Source organism: Marmota flaviventris, chromosome 16 (genome assembly GCF_047511675.1).
Source record: "Marmota flaviventris isolate mMarFla1 chromosome 16, mMarFla1.hap1, whole genome shotgun sequence".
Taxonomy (NCBI): Eukaryota; Metazoa; Chordata; class Mammalia; order Rodentia; family Sciuridae; genus Marmota; species Marmota flaviventris.
This window is the reverse complement of record NC_092513.1, coordinates 21,473,532-21,490,130: the sequence shown is the minus strand read 5'-3', so window position 1 is coordinate 21,490,130 and position 16,599 is coordinate 21,473,532. Positions and strand designations below refer to the sequence as shown.

At 37.8% G+C, this 16,599-nt stretch overlaps 1 protein-coding gene across 1 annotated transcript in view; it reads left to right on the top strand.

Moving 5' to 3' along the window:
* Positions 1-16,599, top strand: part of Dcc (DCC netrin 1 receptor) — a 1,066,901-nt gene that overhangs the window by 738,914 nt on the left and 311,388 nt on the right. The window contains exon 8 of the mRNA XM_027949033.2: positions 4,432-4,588. Coding sequence (XP_027804834.2) covers positions 4,432-4,588 — 157 coding nt within the window. The remainder of the gene's footprint in view (positions 1-4,431; positions 4,589-16,599) is intronic.

Below are 16,599 nucleotides of genomic sequence, written 5' to 3'. Positions count from 1 at the left end.
CTATTCTGAGCTTTATCTGAGCCATCTGAGTCTGGTCCTGCTTTGTCAGAAGCAACTCCCTGAAGCCTAGAGAGGACAGTGGCTATCTGTTTGCAGACTGCCCTTGCTCTGCTCCTTGGCAGGCTCTGGGTGGGTCTGGATGGCAGATCATTTTTGATGGTGGTACCCAGATGTGGGAAAGTGATTTGAACACTTTTCTTTATCCTTTTGCAACTTGTTTTTCTAATGTTCAAAAAATTCTCACAAAGGTTTCTCCATTACATTTTAAAAAGTTTGTTTCTAAAGAACTTGAGTGAACATTCTGTTTTCTTTAAACTGAAAAATTTGTCTTATGACTGTTTTTTTTTCATATTAAAGGATTTTGTCCAATTGACTCCCAAAAAGGTGATACTTATACAAACCCGCTGACCATATATGAGGTGCCACACACTGGCCCATGTGAGCTATTAGGGAATGAAGGTGATATACTATTGGTTAGCTCAGAGACAAATAAAGGTCTAAAAAACACTATACATTAAACATATGAAAGAAAAGATCTCTGATATCTAGAAAGTATGTGGCTTTATAGGAAATTTAGCCCAATAGCATAATTGTTACCAAGGTTCTTTAACACTGGACATAATAAAAATATTATTATTATTGTTATTTTAAAGCTATGTATACTTTGGACTGAATTCACTTTGGATATCACCTCCTTTTCCATGGATTTTGCTATGATAAAATTTTAAAGTCTTGCTACTAGGACAGGGAATTTTTAGCCTTCATTTAAAGGCATATTCCTTTCAACATTTGCACTTTGGACCTTTCTTTTGAGTACAGGCGTTTATTATTTTATTGGTTTGACATGTTCTCCTGTATTATAATGGTAACTATTGTCTATTAAATATTTTGCAAATGCTTTGGTTCAGTCTTTCTGATGGAAAAAGCACCTAATAAGACAAGAGGGAGAGAAGGAATTAAGTTATGAGATGGGCATGTTAAAGCAGGGGAACTGCTTGAGAGAAAGTTCTAGAATCTCTGTGGCATGTCCTGCACTGGCTCCCTTGGTCCCCAGTGGGATTGCCCTTCAGTTTCCCCCACTGATAACCATCTAAATAACTCCTAGTGTTCCCACTTTGCCCTATTTTATTTCTCAACTCACCCCTGGTGTTCTGGGGTCACTTCCTAAATAAAGTGTCTGTCTCTAAGTTTTTTTTCTGAGGTCCAGTTCAGGAGAGAACCCAAACCAACACACATGGGGCAGAAGCCAGGTCAGAAAACCAATTAAGGAATTTGGAGTTTGCCCTTGGGATAAAGAGAGGCTATTGAGGGCAAATAAGTGGTTGAGTGATATGAAAACAGTGTATGTGTATAAGCTTATTCTAGATGCTCTACAGAGAAGATACTCGAGGAAGGTGAATTTGTCTCCAGGCAGAGTTGCCTGGAGACCATCATGGCAATTCTGGTGAGAGAGCAGAGCGCTGTGGACACAAATGTGGCAGGACAGGTAGATTTCCAAGATGTCCAGAAGGGGCGGTTCTAGAATGTGCTGAGTGGGAAAGAATCAGGAATGGAGGATGCACGCTTCAGAGGACCATGTAAACACAGCTAAAAGAGTGGCCCAGGAGGTGAAGTAGCCTGAGAGGGGGAGGGAGAGAATAACTTCAGTTCAGCGTGCTGGGTTAAAATGTCTGTTGTATGTGAAAGTAAAGGTTGTTGTCAAGAAGCTTAACATCAGCCATATTTTTGACAGAAGCCTCATTTTCAGATGTCCTTCTTCTCTGTTCTGATTCCATCACCATTCTGCTGTAAAAGATTGACTAACTCACTTCCAATCTTCCATTTATTTCAAATACTATGCTGATCAGGCAAGCACAGGGAGATTTTTATCTACAAAGAAGTAGTCAAAGAATCTATGGGGACAGAAATAACTTTGAAAGCTTTCTGTCATTCTTTAAAATCTCTCTTTCTTTGTATAACTTGTAAGAATTGTAAATTGATAATGTTTCTGGAACCATTGGAAAATGAGGTCTTCCACTCTCCTCCACACAAGAAAGGATTTTCCAGCTCACAGAAGTGTAGTTCACAGCAGGAATACTGACTCAGCCAGCTCCTGTGTAAAGTGAATGTAAGAATGGAGACTGATTTTGATAACGACTAGAGAAAATGATCTGCCTATAAAAGCCAGTGTGAAGATTATATGTAGGTGAATGTGTATTTGTAGTTTGGAGCTAAAAGTCATCTGTGCAGATGAAACATATATTCTCTGGACTGGGGGAGTTGAGCAAAGAAAACAGAGGTATCTAGCACAGATGAATTCCAAATTCACACATGCAGACACACCCACTATAATTAATAGAAGAATTATTTTACAGATTATAGATGCCTCAAATATTTGAAAGCCAGTTTTCAGATTGTGGATGATTCAGAGTAATTCCTATGAATAGCCCTTGTTAAATTCTGCTATAAATACAGTGATTCTTTATAGGGAGAGTGCAATTATATATCATTAGGTCTTGCAGAAATTTTTTCTGTTGTCTGCATTATTAGCAGGTAGTCCATGAAAATTTCTATTTTTTGTTAGTTCCCATCAGCTTCAAATAATATATTTTTGATAGTATTTTTATTATTGAAAGTAATATTTTAATTTTAAAATTATTTTATTTTATTTTCAATAATGAAATAATAATTGTATAGAGAGATACAATGTGATATTTTGAATATATATGCAATGTGATATAATTGGATAAAGTTATTAATGTGTGCCAGTTAACTCACCTATCATCATTACAGTGAAAGTTACTATTTTAAAATATGCAATACATTATTATTGACTACAGTCACTCTTCTGTGCAATAGATTTCAAAACTATTTCTCTGGACAGAAAGGCAAATACAGTATGATCTCACATCTATGTGGAATCCAATAAAGTTGAGCTCATAAAAGTACAGAGTAGAATAGGAGTTACCAGAGCTGGGGAGGAAGGAAATTGGAAGATGTTAATCAAATGGTGCCAAGATGCTGATAGACTTCAACTTTTAATTTGCTGTTTTTAATTCTGTGTCATTCTAAAAATACATAAATAAACTACTTTGAATTGTATCAATCTGAACAAAAAGCCCTGAGTGGATTAGGGTTTCATGTAGCTATGTGGTTACCCAAGGCATTTACTCGCTCAGTTGTGTGGTAGAAGGCTGGCATCCCAGGGGTTGACCTCTCAGTTACAGTGTTACTTCAAGTCAGCTTATGTGCACCTGCTTGCTCTGTGTCTTACTGTCAAACACCTTTGAACAATGAAATCAGTATTTTAATGTATCAACTTGTTTACAGAATTTCCTTAAGTGTAAGAAAAGAGGATTACAGTGTTTGTCGGAAATCAGATGACTTCACTGTTGATTAAAACTCTATAATCACATTTTTTTTCTAAAGTATTCAAACATTTGTAAATCTCTGGGAGATTATGCCCTTTTCTTATGCTTTCAAAAAGACTCAAAGATTAACTGACAAAATGGTCACTGTACACTGGATTTTATATTTAAAATATCTTAAATTTATATTCTGAATTATAATAACTTTTTTTTTTTACTTCAAATACGGACACATGAGCCTGGGGCACAGTGGGGTACAGTGGGGCACACATGTAATCCCAGGGACTGGGGAGATAGGAGGATCGTAGTTTCAAGGCCAACCTCAGAAATTTAGTGTTACTCTCAGCCACTTAGTAAGACCTTTTCTCAAAAGAAAGAAAGAAAGGAAGGGCTGGGGAATATCTCAGTGGCAAAGTGCTCTTGGGTTCAATGCCCAATGCCAGAAAAAGAAAAAAGCATACACACACACACACACACACACACACACACACACACATGAGGGTGGATGGATAGATAGATTCATTCATTTATGTGTTCCTTCTGCCATTCATTCATTTTGCCTCCCTCCAATAAAGACTCAGAGAAACATACTAATTACCTAAAATAACTGTTGTGCTTTCAAACACTGATATGCCTCTTATCCAAGATAATTTTGTCATAATTTGATGCCATAAGAAACATGATCCTTTTACAATATTGAATTATATACACATGTTCATAGTGAGGTCTGTCTGGAACTCATGTGTTTGTTAAAAATTCACATTACCCGATTTCTTTCCCTATTTCTTGCCTAAGAAGAATTTGATTTTCTTTTGTCATGAATCCTGTAAGTAATAAAAACTGGACAGATACACAGTGCAACACTTTATGCTATTAATTAGCTACCATTTTGAGACCTAATGAGTTCAAATATATCTTAATTCCATTTATTCTTATACCCATTGTTTCTGTGCCTTCCTTTGGGATCTGTGTGACAAGGGAGGACACCTTGGCTGTGCTTGTCTGTAGTTCAGCTCTGTCTGTCTGATTCCCACTTGTGGCACCAAGACCTCTGACAGCACCCCACCCCCTCCTTTCTCCTCAGCCATGCCAAGCTCCAGCGTCCTCCCGTCTGCTCCCAGGGACGTCGTTCCTGTCTTGGTCTCTAGTCGCTTTGTCCGTCTCAGCTGGCGTCCACCTGCTGAAGCAAAAGGAAACATTCAGACCTTCACGGTCTTCTTCTCCAGAGAGGGTGACAACAGGTAGGTGCTACCAATAAATCTCAGCTTCATCCACCGTATTCTTAATGCACACATGGGTTTTGGCAGTGGGAGGTCTTGAGCAAGAAATTTGGAGACTCTGAATTCTCTCTTCTGTCCTTCCTCAATGCTAAATGGATACGTGTGGTTTATAAAAGCAGCATTGTTCACAGAATAAATTAAATCATTTACATACACTTGCCTTGAAAAAAAGGCAAGGATGTGCTTTGTGATATCAAGTTTTTATTTCCTTGATTTCAAAGTGATAAACAAAATAAGTAGGCTAGGCATTAATAGAACAAAGTATAAAGAGAACCACGTAGCTAGTTTGTAATTATATTGTTGATGTTATGCCATCTCAACAATGACCTTTTTCAGTCTTATTCTACTCTTTAATAAGGAGAAAATAATTATCCTTGCCTTGCAAGATTTTTGTTAGGATAAAATTAAGGTTGGCTCTTATGAGCCATAGAAGAAATCCCTAGTATTTGGTAGAAATCATTGTTGTACATCTTATTTTTGACTAGGCTACAGTGAATTGTATGTGACTGCTTTTAAGATAGCCATCGTCTGTTTGGGGTTTTTTCCTAACATTTTCTTCTTAAGATATTTCACCACGTTAAGATTTTGAAATTTGGTTTTTAGATCTTAGGTAGATCTTGGGTGTTGACTAAGTTCCACTTGGGGAGGAACAGAGATTCCTGTGCTAATCCTCTAGCCTCTGGATGTGTGAGTCTTTGAGCACACAGCTATCTCGAGGAATTCCTCAGAATTCACAGGGTATAGGATGGGGTGTCCTTGAGAGAGTCCAAGATGCTGCAGTATGATCAAGTGGTGCAAAACAACTCTACTCACTCTGGGCCCCAAAATGATTTTCTTTCTAGATGACAGAATAGTTAAAGTATATCCTTTTAAAATTCCTATTCTTCATTTGCAGTTTGACCTGACTTTAAAATGAACAAAATAAACAGAGAGAAACACACAGCCTAATGCTAAGATCATTTATTATCTTATTACCAACAGCATTTGCTTTTGTCCTCTTTCTGCAACTAATTCAGCAACATTATGACACCTCGTAGGACTTTTGGACCTTAGTGTGTGCAGTTGTGAAGGCTGGGGTCATAGTTCTTGCCCAATCATCTCCATGCATGTACCTGGGTTTCCTGGAGGCACATTTAATTCAACATGCTCCAAACCACACTCGCTGTCTCTTCTGTAAATATGTTTTCTCATTCTTCTCTTAGTTTATGTTAGTACCTTCCCTCCAGCTGACCAAGCAAAAAACAGCTGATATTTTACTCATTCCTGCCTCTCACCACTGCCATTCATCATCAAGGCCTTTCAAGTCCACCTCGGCTCAGTCCACTGTGCATCCTTTATTCTCACTTTAATCTTCACTCACCTGGTCTCTGGAAATATCTTCTTGCCGTCCAATCCATCCTCCTTACGGTCAGTAGTTATCTTTTTGAAATATAGTTAGGATCACTCACTTGCTGCTGAAAAAATGTGAATGTTCTTACATTTACATATAATGATATTTCTGTGTTAAACACATGCACATAGAAACTTCCAGAGTTCTTTGAATGGAATTCTAGCCCCAATCTATATGTAGGTAGAGTGTGGTTCCTATAATGTGAAATGCTTAAAAAGATGCCACAAAAGTCCACATGGCTGGATTTGAGAGTGTTCTTACCACTTACCCGATGTATTAGTCATGTACAAAACAAATAACACCTCTCCTTTAGAATGGATGAAAACGTAATTGCTACCTCTCAGGCTTCCCATGAGAGCCAATGGAGGGAATTCAGGTAAAGCATCCAGGGTGGTCACTGCGCACACATAGAGAATGGTGTGAACTGAGACACTGAAAGAGAATCTAAGAACAAGACTCAGAGGAAGGAAGAAGAAGAAGGAGAAGAAGAAATATTTTTGTGTGAATCACTTATTTTCATAACTGCTCAGTTTCCTGCTTATAAAATGATTTCATCTTTTCCTCTTCTATCAAAATCTTCCTTATCTTTTAAGCCTGAGCATCAGTCCACCACTCCCCAGTGGTCTCTCACTTCCAGCGTCACCCCAGAGTCCTCATCTGCATTCACAAAAATGTCTGCATTATCCCCATTTCAAACACCACCCTCTTGACTACTCACACTCCACACTCTCGCCTTGCCATCTTTCATGTTGATCTTTTCCTGCAGAAAACCTTTGGTTCCACAGGGATTTATATACTTCATTGATCCTGTAGTGTCTTCCTGTCCCTCACCCTTCCTGTTTTCCTTCCCTCACTGTACAGTTAAAATTGCACAGGCAATTTTAAACCTGTGCTGACGCACACCCATGTTATGGTTTCCACTCTCTTATTTCATATCACTTGTGTAGCAAAATCTAACAGGCGAATATACCTCCCCACCAATCCTGGCACTCATGTCATTGAATCCAGCTCAAGGAAAGGTATCACTGGGCCCACTCACCTCACTTTAGTTAGTAGCTTCTAATTTGCCTCTTGATGCCACTGAGATTTAAGCTGCAGTCACGTCAGCCTCTCTCACACATACTCCTAACCATATTTCATGCCTTTTCCTCTCTTCTTGCGTGTTTAACACTTTCTTCATTTTCTTCTTTCTTTTTCAACCTTATTTATACTTTCCTGGAAAATCAGAAAGGAAGTTCTACAAGATTCCAGGCCTGATTTATCTACCCCGATGAGTTTTTAAGCATGCAATCCGTATTTCCTTAAGTTTCTATTTAAAACAACAACAACAAAAAACTGCCTATGCTTTTCACCAAGGCTGAATTTTGTATTAGAATTTATCCTTTCATGCAACATGGAAGAGCACATCTTCTGCCATTTTTCTCTCCTACATAATTTTCCCCCAATTGGGGGTAATATCTATTAGCATAGAAGAATGCAGTTGTATCTTCCATTGCTACAATTTCTCCCTTGATGCTACAGCTGTCTCCTCCACTACTGTATTTTCTTCTTCCTTTTATAACAATGTGTCTTGAATTGTCTAGCCACTCCACACCCTCTTATTCTAATTATGACTTTGCCCCTCATATCTCCTTGCACATGTTCTCTAGTCAAGATCCACCAATGACCTCCATGTTGCTAGACCCCATAGTTAGTTCCTGGTCCTCACATTACTTGGCCATCAGCAAGCTTCGTCTCATCTGATTACTGCCCTTTTCATGATATTCACTTTTCATTTGGTTTCCATTACACAAGCTCTCCTAGGGCTACTCCAGCCCCCTCCAGCCATTCACTTTCCGGTTCTTTTACATTTAACTCCTAGTCTCCTTGATCTGTGAATATGGAATTACCCCAGGACTCAGGCCTGAGGGATCTCTTTTCATGCACTTCATAACTTCGTATTCTATCCATGACTTTATATTGATACAAATTTAAATTCATATCTCTGGTCCTAAAATTTTACCTGCAGTACAAACTCATATATCTATTTTCTTACTTGACTTATCAAGATGTCCCATGGTATCTGAAATTTATGAACACAACCGAATACCTCTTTTCCTTTATCTCCCACTTCTTTCCACCAAATACATACCATTCCAGAGTTTTCATCCAGCTTTTTGAAATTTCACCATTATCATGAGTCAAACCAAGATTGTTGGATTAATTCTTACATTCTTTGTTTTGTTTTGTTTTTCTTTTCACACTCTATATCAAATGCATCAGTAAGTCTGTCAGTACCATCAAAATATGTTCAAAATCCATGAACCTATATGATACCTGGTATTTTCTATAAAATAAAACAGAAAGAATGGCTATGATTTCACATTCTGGGCTGAGTGATGGGCACAGAATCGTTCATCTTGTTATTATAGTTTGCTATTGCTTCAGTTTTCACAATATAAACTAAGATCAGGTAAGCAAATGAAAATAAAACATATACTGAGTCCTAATTCTCCTTACCCCTTCTCCTTCAGGTACGATTATGTCTCATCAAAAGTTATTACTGTAACCAGCCAATTCTGGCCTCACCATAGCAGTTGAGTCATCCATTTGAAACACAAGTTGTATAATGTCATTTCTCTGATTCAGAGCCCTCTAACGACTTCCTCATTCAGAAAATTAACAGAAAACCTTCCTTCCCTGGTCCCTTGTTCCTCCTCTACCCTCATCACTCACTGTTCTTTCTGTTTTCCTGTTTGCCCACTCCTGTCCTGTCTCACTGGCTCCCTTCAGTTTGCCCTCTATACCAACAGGCTCTTCCCTTCATACATCTGTATTTGCTTTGAAGCTTGCTTAGACTGTCCATTGTACCTTTGACACATACCTGGATCATTCCCGAACCTCCACTGAATCTTTGCTGAAATGTTACCTTTCCTTTAAGGTCTTTCCTGGCCCCCAACATTTCCTGTGTTCTTTCTCTCCACCAGAATATATTTATGTGAAAATGGTTGTTTTGATCTCTTTTATCTACTGAGCTATTTTTAGCACCAAGAGCAATGCCTAACACCCAGTAAACACTCACTAAATGTTTGTTGAATTGAAGCCCTAACTGAAATGTCAAGTACAATGTGAAAGTTTCCACAGTCCCGCAATTGGCTTTTCCTTTATCCCTTCCCTTCATGTTGATTGCATTACTACTATGATATTTTACATCATGTTTTATAGTTTATGTTTGGTCAAATATATATGTGTATATTTCCCTCCCTAATGATTGAGAATAGGACTTATTCCATTCCATACCCAAGTGTGGCACCATGCTCCATGTAGACTTTTACTGATCAGAACTGATAGGATTAGGATCACAGAGAAACAGGTGTGATACTCTTAATAAATATTTTCCTAATAAACAAATTGTTAAAATAAACTGTGTTACTGAACAGCTAAAAAAAAAAAAAAAGCTGACTGCAGTTCAGTAAAATCTTATTAAATTGAGAGAAAAATAAAAGTTGATATTAAAACTTGATTCCAATATTCCCATTTATTTTATATTCTCTGGCTTTCAACTAGAGTAAATATATGCCATATGTCTCTAAGGGTTAGCTGTGATGTTTGTTTGCTCTTGTAGGTTTATTTAGCTCCTCAATACAATAGCTTTCTAAAAGGTAGCAGGTTTAACTTTTGCCTCAGATTAGCACAAATTTAGGCAAATTACTCAAACTCAGATTATCATTAATCTGTCTGACTGGTAAATGATGTCTATAATTCAAGTGCAATATTGAACATTCCAAAACCTAAAAACTGGATATGGGGTAAAGTGATTGCTTCTCACACATCAGCTAGTAACTACAAATCATTAGAACTCAAGTGATCTTTGAGATCAAAATCTGACTTGCTCCCATTTAAATATTCAGGGATTGAAGCTCAGAGAAGGGAAAAGTTCCATGCCCAAGACCATTGAGGTAGCATCAACCATGATAGCAAGCAATTGTTGAGCACTCACTATTCCAGATATCAGCCTAAGCACCTCCTATCAATTTCCTTTCATAATCTTCACAATAAAGTATTATTGAGATGAGACTTGACGAAGTTCCCACCCCTCACATGGACCTAAGAAGTAGTAGAACCAGATTTTAATGCAAGCCTGAGTCCATGTCAAGTGTTCTAAATCCCTTGTTCCTTTAGTGGACTAACATGGAACAGAACTAAACTTTCTCCATATTTATAGAATTAAGACATGAATTTCTTCTGAATGCTTCTAATAGTTTTCTTATTTAATGGTGAAGGTGATCTGTATCATTTATTTGCCATTATTAAATCTCACTAGTGAGTTTTATACATGTAAAGGACTTTATACCTTTCATTTATTAATCTAAAAATTACCTATGGAATGTCACACAGCATAGTTTATAGGTTAAGACTCTGTGATTATAGAATTGAACCATGTAGATTTGAATACCGAGTCTGAATTTTACCAGCCAATGGTGTTGGGCCAGTTCTTCGTGACTTGTTTCCTCATGTGTCATAATAATAGTAGCTGATATATAACATTGAGCTATGTGTTAAATGAAGTTTTTTGAAAGTGCCTAAAACACTTTTCCTTTGCCTGGTGCACTCAGTTCTTGTTAACTAGTGCCATGTGCAAATTATTGTGTGGGTTGGAAATTAAAATGAATGAAATACAGAGTCATTTCCTGACTCTTGTTTAGTGAGGAATTTATTGCTTTCACAGGCATTAGGCCATTTGATCCTCAGATATTGTGGTTATGATAATCACAATTTTAGAGGTGAATCTGTCTAGAAAGACTCAAAAATAGGGCCTTACTACACAACCAGTAAATATTAGAATTGGGATTTAAATTCAAAGTTCCTAGTCCAGTGATCTCCTTACTATACACATACAGTAAAAGATATTTCCCCAAAAGAGGTACATAGAAAGTACAGTGGGAGTTTATATGAGCAAATTAAAGCACATTTATGAGCATCATTCACTTTAATCCTCACAGTAACACTGAGGTAGGCTGATAAGGGGCTGGTATCTCCACTTTGCAGATGAAGCATGGAAGACTCCAAGATTTCCCTGATGTGTTCAAGGTCACACACTATTTTGCTATAGAACAAAGGCTAGAACCAGGTCTTCCAGCTTTCAACACTGATGCTTTCTATTGCTTTATGCTGCGTTGGAAAACCTCTGCTCACTGCTCAGGATTAGAGACCAGCTTTGTGTGATTGACATGGAGGATTCGTTTTACAATTCACTGTGCATTACATTTTCAAAATGGTGTTTACATATTCTTTCCCTGCTCTTCAGAGTTGAGGACTCGCAGCTGATGCAGCTTGTTATCCATGAAGGGAGTGTATTGTGATAGAAAGAGGACAAGATTCAGAATCCAAAGCATCATATTGGCCCTGGCATGACCCTTATCAAACTTAGCCATCATTTCAGGATCTCTGCTTCTTTGTCCAATGTGAAAGCCTGGCCCTTTTATCTCATAATATTCTTAGATGGTCAAGTGAAATTATAGTGATTTTTTTTTCTTATAATGGATTTAAGGCATATTGGAAAAAAGATGCCATCTTTAAATAACATATGAAAATGGGTAAGCCATCATTTACTTAAACAATAAATATTGGGTAAGCCATTAGTCACTTAAACAATAAATGTGAGGTTTTTTAAAAAAAAAAATGGTGTCAAGCACTGTTTTGAAAATCGTAGAGAACTCAAAAATTTCCCTGGAAGCCATTTAGAAATCTTGGGAGGATCATCCTACTGGTGAATATTTACATACACACTGAGTTAAGAGCCCTCTTGGAGAGGAACATGCTTCTATGAGAAAATATAAGTGTGTTTGTATGGTTCTACCAGAGTCAGGAGAGTAATCTTAAGAGACTTCTGTGGGTGGAGAGAGGGGCTTAGACCAGAGGTTACCTAAGTAGAAGCCAGAAGACTTGCCACAGGCTGCCACAGATGTCCAGGCAGGAGATAATAATCATGGCTCAGATGAAGGGTCTGACAATAGGGATGGAGAAGGAGAAACAAAATTTGAGAGATTTATATTAAGGAAACAAAGCTTATAGGTCCAGGAGATGAATTGCTTGTGATTGGTGAGGGAGCAGGAGGTGCCAAGGATAGTGGCCAGGTGTCAGCTTTGTTTCAATGTAGAAAGGGGTGCAATTCTCTAAGATTGGGTTGCTGGAAAGCATCAGGCTTGGGAATGAAGACCACAAGTTCAGTTTTAGGCACATTGTGTTTGCCATACCTGTTAGAACATTGTAGCAGGGAGGTTAAGAGGGGTCTCAAAAGTAAGAGTCTGGCGCTCAGTGAGTACTGGGTCAAAGATGTGGGTCAGGAATCTGGCAGGTGCAGAGCCACTGCAGCTAGAACAGAATGGCTCATCCCAAAGAATCAGAAGAAGAGGACCCAGAAGTGAGTCATGTTCATCCAGAAAATAGAAGCTAAAATTATGCAAAATATATAATTTGAAACCAAAATCTTTCCCTACCCTCATCCACAAAAAAAAGTAGCTTCAAATTTGTTGTTGCAGTAGCTATGTGTTATATAATTAGTCTCCTGGACCTGTACTAACATTGACGCAGAAATTATATTAAGCAAATTTTTGAAAAGTCTGTTCCTAGGTCTGTGGGTTTTTTTTGCAATTTGAGGAAAACAACAAGAAATTTTAACCAAAATTTATTGGAAATACTAGAAATGCCTGTGACAAGACAGACTCTGTTTCTCCTTATGCTGTATCTGGCACTGAGTCTTCTCAGAATCTCCTTTCCTCTTAAATGGCAGTGCTTCCAAAATCTACAGTTTTAGAACAGTCAGAGACAGAGGACTTAGGGTAGAGGGTTATTGCTCCTATCACCATGAGCTCTGTTCCAATAAACACCATATGTCAGTTTTAAAATATTTTCATTGTTGTACCATTCTTACACTCCTAAAAGGAATAAAAATGCAAGTAAAATAGATACAAAGGAGATGCTAAAAATCTTTTCATCAGATATAATTTCTTCCCTATCAAAAAAATGTTAATGTAATTGTCTCTCATAGAAGCAACTAGTTAGGTTTTAGTCACCTCAACAGAGAATTTATTTGCTCAACTCACCATCTTAACTAAGCATTAACACCCTGGTGCACTTAGCTAAGACAGTATGTATTTCCATGTGTTCTAGAGACAAGAACATAAGTTCTGAACTCAGCTAAATAAAACAAAACGTGACAAAGCAAAACAAAAACCAGAGATAGGAGATTTTCTACTCTCAATAAAGAATATTAGAGTAGAAAATCTTTGAGTAGATCCCATTCTCTTGTTTCTAGGTATGAAATCAAGATTCAGAAAAGTGAAGGAGCGTGGTGAAGATGACCCAAATAAATGGGGATGGAACATGGAATCAAAATCTAGCTTTTTAGGCATTTTTTATTCAGTTAGTATCCTAATTTTTTTACATTTAGTTATGCATTCATTGAAAAATCATAAACATCAGCAACACGTCTACTTTTTATACTCAGTCTGTATAAATGCTGAATGTGAACAAAATATGTGTGAAATATGTTTTCTCCTAAAGTAATTCACAATCAAGTCAAAGAGACAGGCTTGTCCATTAATACAGTGACCTATGGGCTATACTCGGTGCATAAACCAAGAACCACCAAAATACTAAGAGAGGACATTTAATGCTGCTTGGAATTACATGAAGTGACAGTAGGAAATAGAAAATTTCATTTGAAACAAGTTCTTGCCAAATTGAGAAGGAAGTCTGAGTCCAAAGAACACAATTCCAGGCCAACTGAAATGAAACAAACCAAACCAAAGGCATAAGGAGAAAAGACAGAGGCAGCCAGGGGCATGGATGAGGCAGGTAGGTCATTGCAGAGGCCTGTGAAAAGGTTTGGTCCACACCATGAAGGTCTCTGGACCATCCCAAGGAGGTGAAATTGTATTAGTTATAGAATATCAGCCAGTTCAAGGTCATGTGCATGGAGTTGACAGAATATGCATATTAAAAAGGATGTCTGTAAATTACAGGTAGAAAGAATTAGAAGGACCGATGACAAAGAACTAGGAAAAGCTGCTATTATAACCCAATACATTGCAAGAATATACTAGAGCAGGGACAGGTTCCAGGTACAGGATTAGGTCTCAGTGAAGCTCCCACAAGTTGTATTCATTCATGCCACCACATTTGACTTTATTACTCAAAATGTGTTAACACTTAACAGTTATACTGACTGAGATCAGCAAAGCAGCAGCACCATTGTTACTGCATCAAAGTGTGTGCTTCTAGAATACAGGCAGGTGTTTTCCAAGAAATCAGGTGACCTGACACACCTAACACTAAAATTTATAAGAAGTCAATTTGTTTTCTACTAACTTCTTGTGATCTTTTTGTAATGGTCAAAGAGGTAAGTTGCCTGTGGTTGTTTCTTAGCCCAAGGAGTCAAACTTCATGTAGTCAATATTCTGGATAGTCAACAAGTAAATTCACAGGGAATGGATTCTAGATGGCTCAGACTGAGCGGTGCAGATTTGAAGAGTAATTATGTCTTCAACTCACTGGATTTCCCTGAGAGGCAGCACAACATCCTCACCCGATAATTGGGCAAACTTCTCACATCAAGGGTTCACCTTTTCTCAGAGCTCTAAGTGTTTATCTGCCCATTTACACAGGAGTATGGATTAGAGTGAGCAGAAAGAAACCCTTAATTACTAAGTGCTTCACTGTAGACATGATGGAGTCTAACTCTCGAGATGGCCTTGTGTCAGGCAGTTACGGGGCCAGAGAAACCCAGCATAATCAGCTGCCCTTCCAAACCCAGACCTTACTTAACTGTTGGGAAATAAGGTGTGATGCTGTGTTTATAGCTAATAAAGCCTGGAGAGCAAAATCAAAACTCCCCTGCTAACCTTTGCAGCTCGTGACTGAGCAAATTATGCAGGATAATATGGCAAGACACGCTTTCTTCCCCCAATGCATTTATGTCACTTCAGCAATTGGACGTCACCCCCAGTAGTACCCAAGGAAGCAAAGGAACAGAAGTTTGGCAGCAGAATCCCAGACACCAGTGGGGACCTCAGATGCCACAGACCTTTGGAGCTGAGCTGAGCATCTCGGGTTGCTCCTCTACTTCTCTGTGCCTGTCAGCAAAGTCCCTGTCCCTACAAACATTAGTTTTCACTAGTGGAACTGGTTCAGTAGTTCTGTTTATGAACTACTGGTTTAAACTTATGTCTCCAAACCAAATTGATCTATTAGAAAATATTAATAAGGTTTTTATTATTGTTATTTGGGAAGCAGGCCTAAATGACAGTGAAACCTTTTTGTATGTTTTTTATCTCCTCAGAATCCTGGTTCTACATATTTTGTAGACAAGTCCTCTTCTTGGACTCAAATGTCTTACTTCCTAATGATGTCCTGGTGGTATTTTATTCTAATGATAAAATAACAGCAGCCACTGCCATTTATGAAAGACTCTCTGTTGTCTCCTGGGCATGGTGGTTCCTCCTTAAGATGGTTCACATGCAGCATATCATTGGAAAACACCACCTACGTAGAGTCTTACTGTGACCTCACTTGGCTGTGATGAGCAGATTCCAGAACAGCACGTAGCATTGAAGTGTTTGAATTATGTCATTGTGTAAAATGACTCAGAGCCTACATTGAAGAATCTAGTGGTTAGACCAGGGTAGTGCAGGCGTGTTATTATAAGAGGGATGTGGAGATGTCCTGAAGCTAGGTTTGCTGAGCAAGCGCAATGAATATGTTTAGATTGTATTTTACAGAGAAATGCCATACAAGTGTTTTCTAAAGATGCTTTGTCACAATTTCTGTAAGACTGAAGAAATTTCATCTGTCCATATCAATGAGAATAATTTGTGTGTGTGGATATTTGTATTTGGGATATTATTCAGAGATTGATGGATATTATGGAAACCTTAAACTGTCTTCTCATACAAGAGAGTCCTTTTTACATATGAGTGATATTTTCATTATGTGATCTTCAACATTCTTACCTGGGCATGTTCAAATTTTCTCACCTTTTTTAATTATTTGAGGAACACTATTCAAGGGTTACACCAGCAAGATCTGGAACATAGTTGGTTTATCAAAATTAGTGTGTAGGTCTAAAAATAAAGTCACTTTTCTTATAGATGCCAAAGAAGTTTAATATGCAAATCTGATCTCTGATGACAACTACAGTGTTGAAAATCCAGAAAAGATATCATGGAATGATTCAAAGCAGAGGAGAGACAACTCCCCCTCACAGTGGTTTCCAAATGCACATTGTGCCTCTGTCCCCTTTAGGACATCATGTCTTCTACCCAGACCTGTGATTCAAAGAGGTCCTTTGTTTCACCATTATTATTGAGTGATGTCAAAACTGGATTTAGAGTATAAAGCTTTTTATTTCTATAAGTAACTGTGATACCCACAACTGTAAGTCCTGTGGGAAAGAATCATGAAATTTATATTAATTGCACATTTGTGCCTATAAAATAATGATAAACTATTCTATCTATATCAAAGGACTCGTGAGGCAGTGTATATAAAATTTCTGTTGAAAGAAAGTACATACAATCTAATTATGAAGGTTTCCTATTTA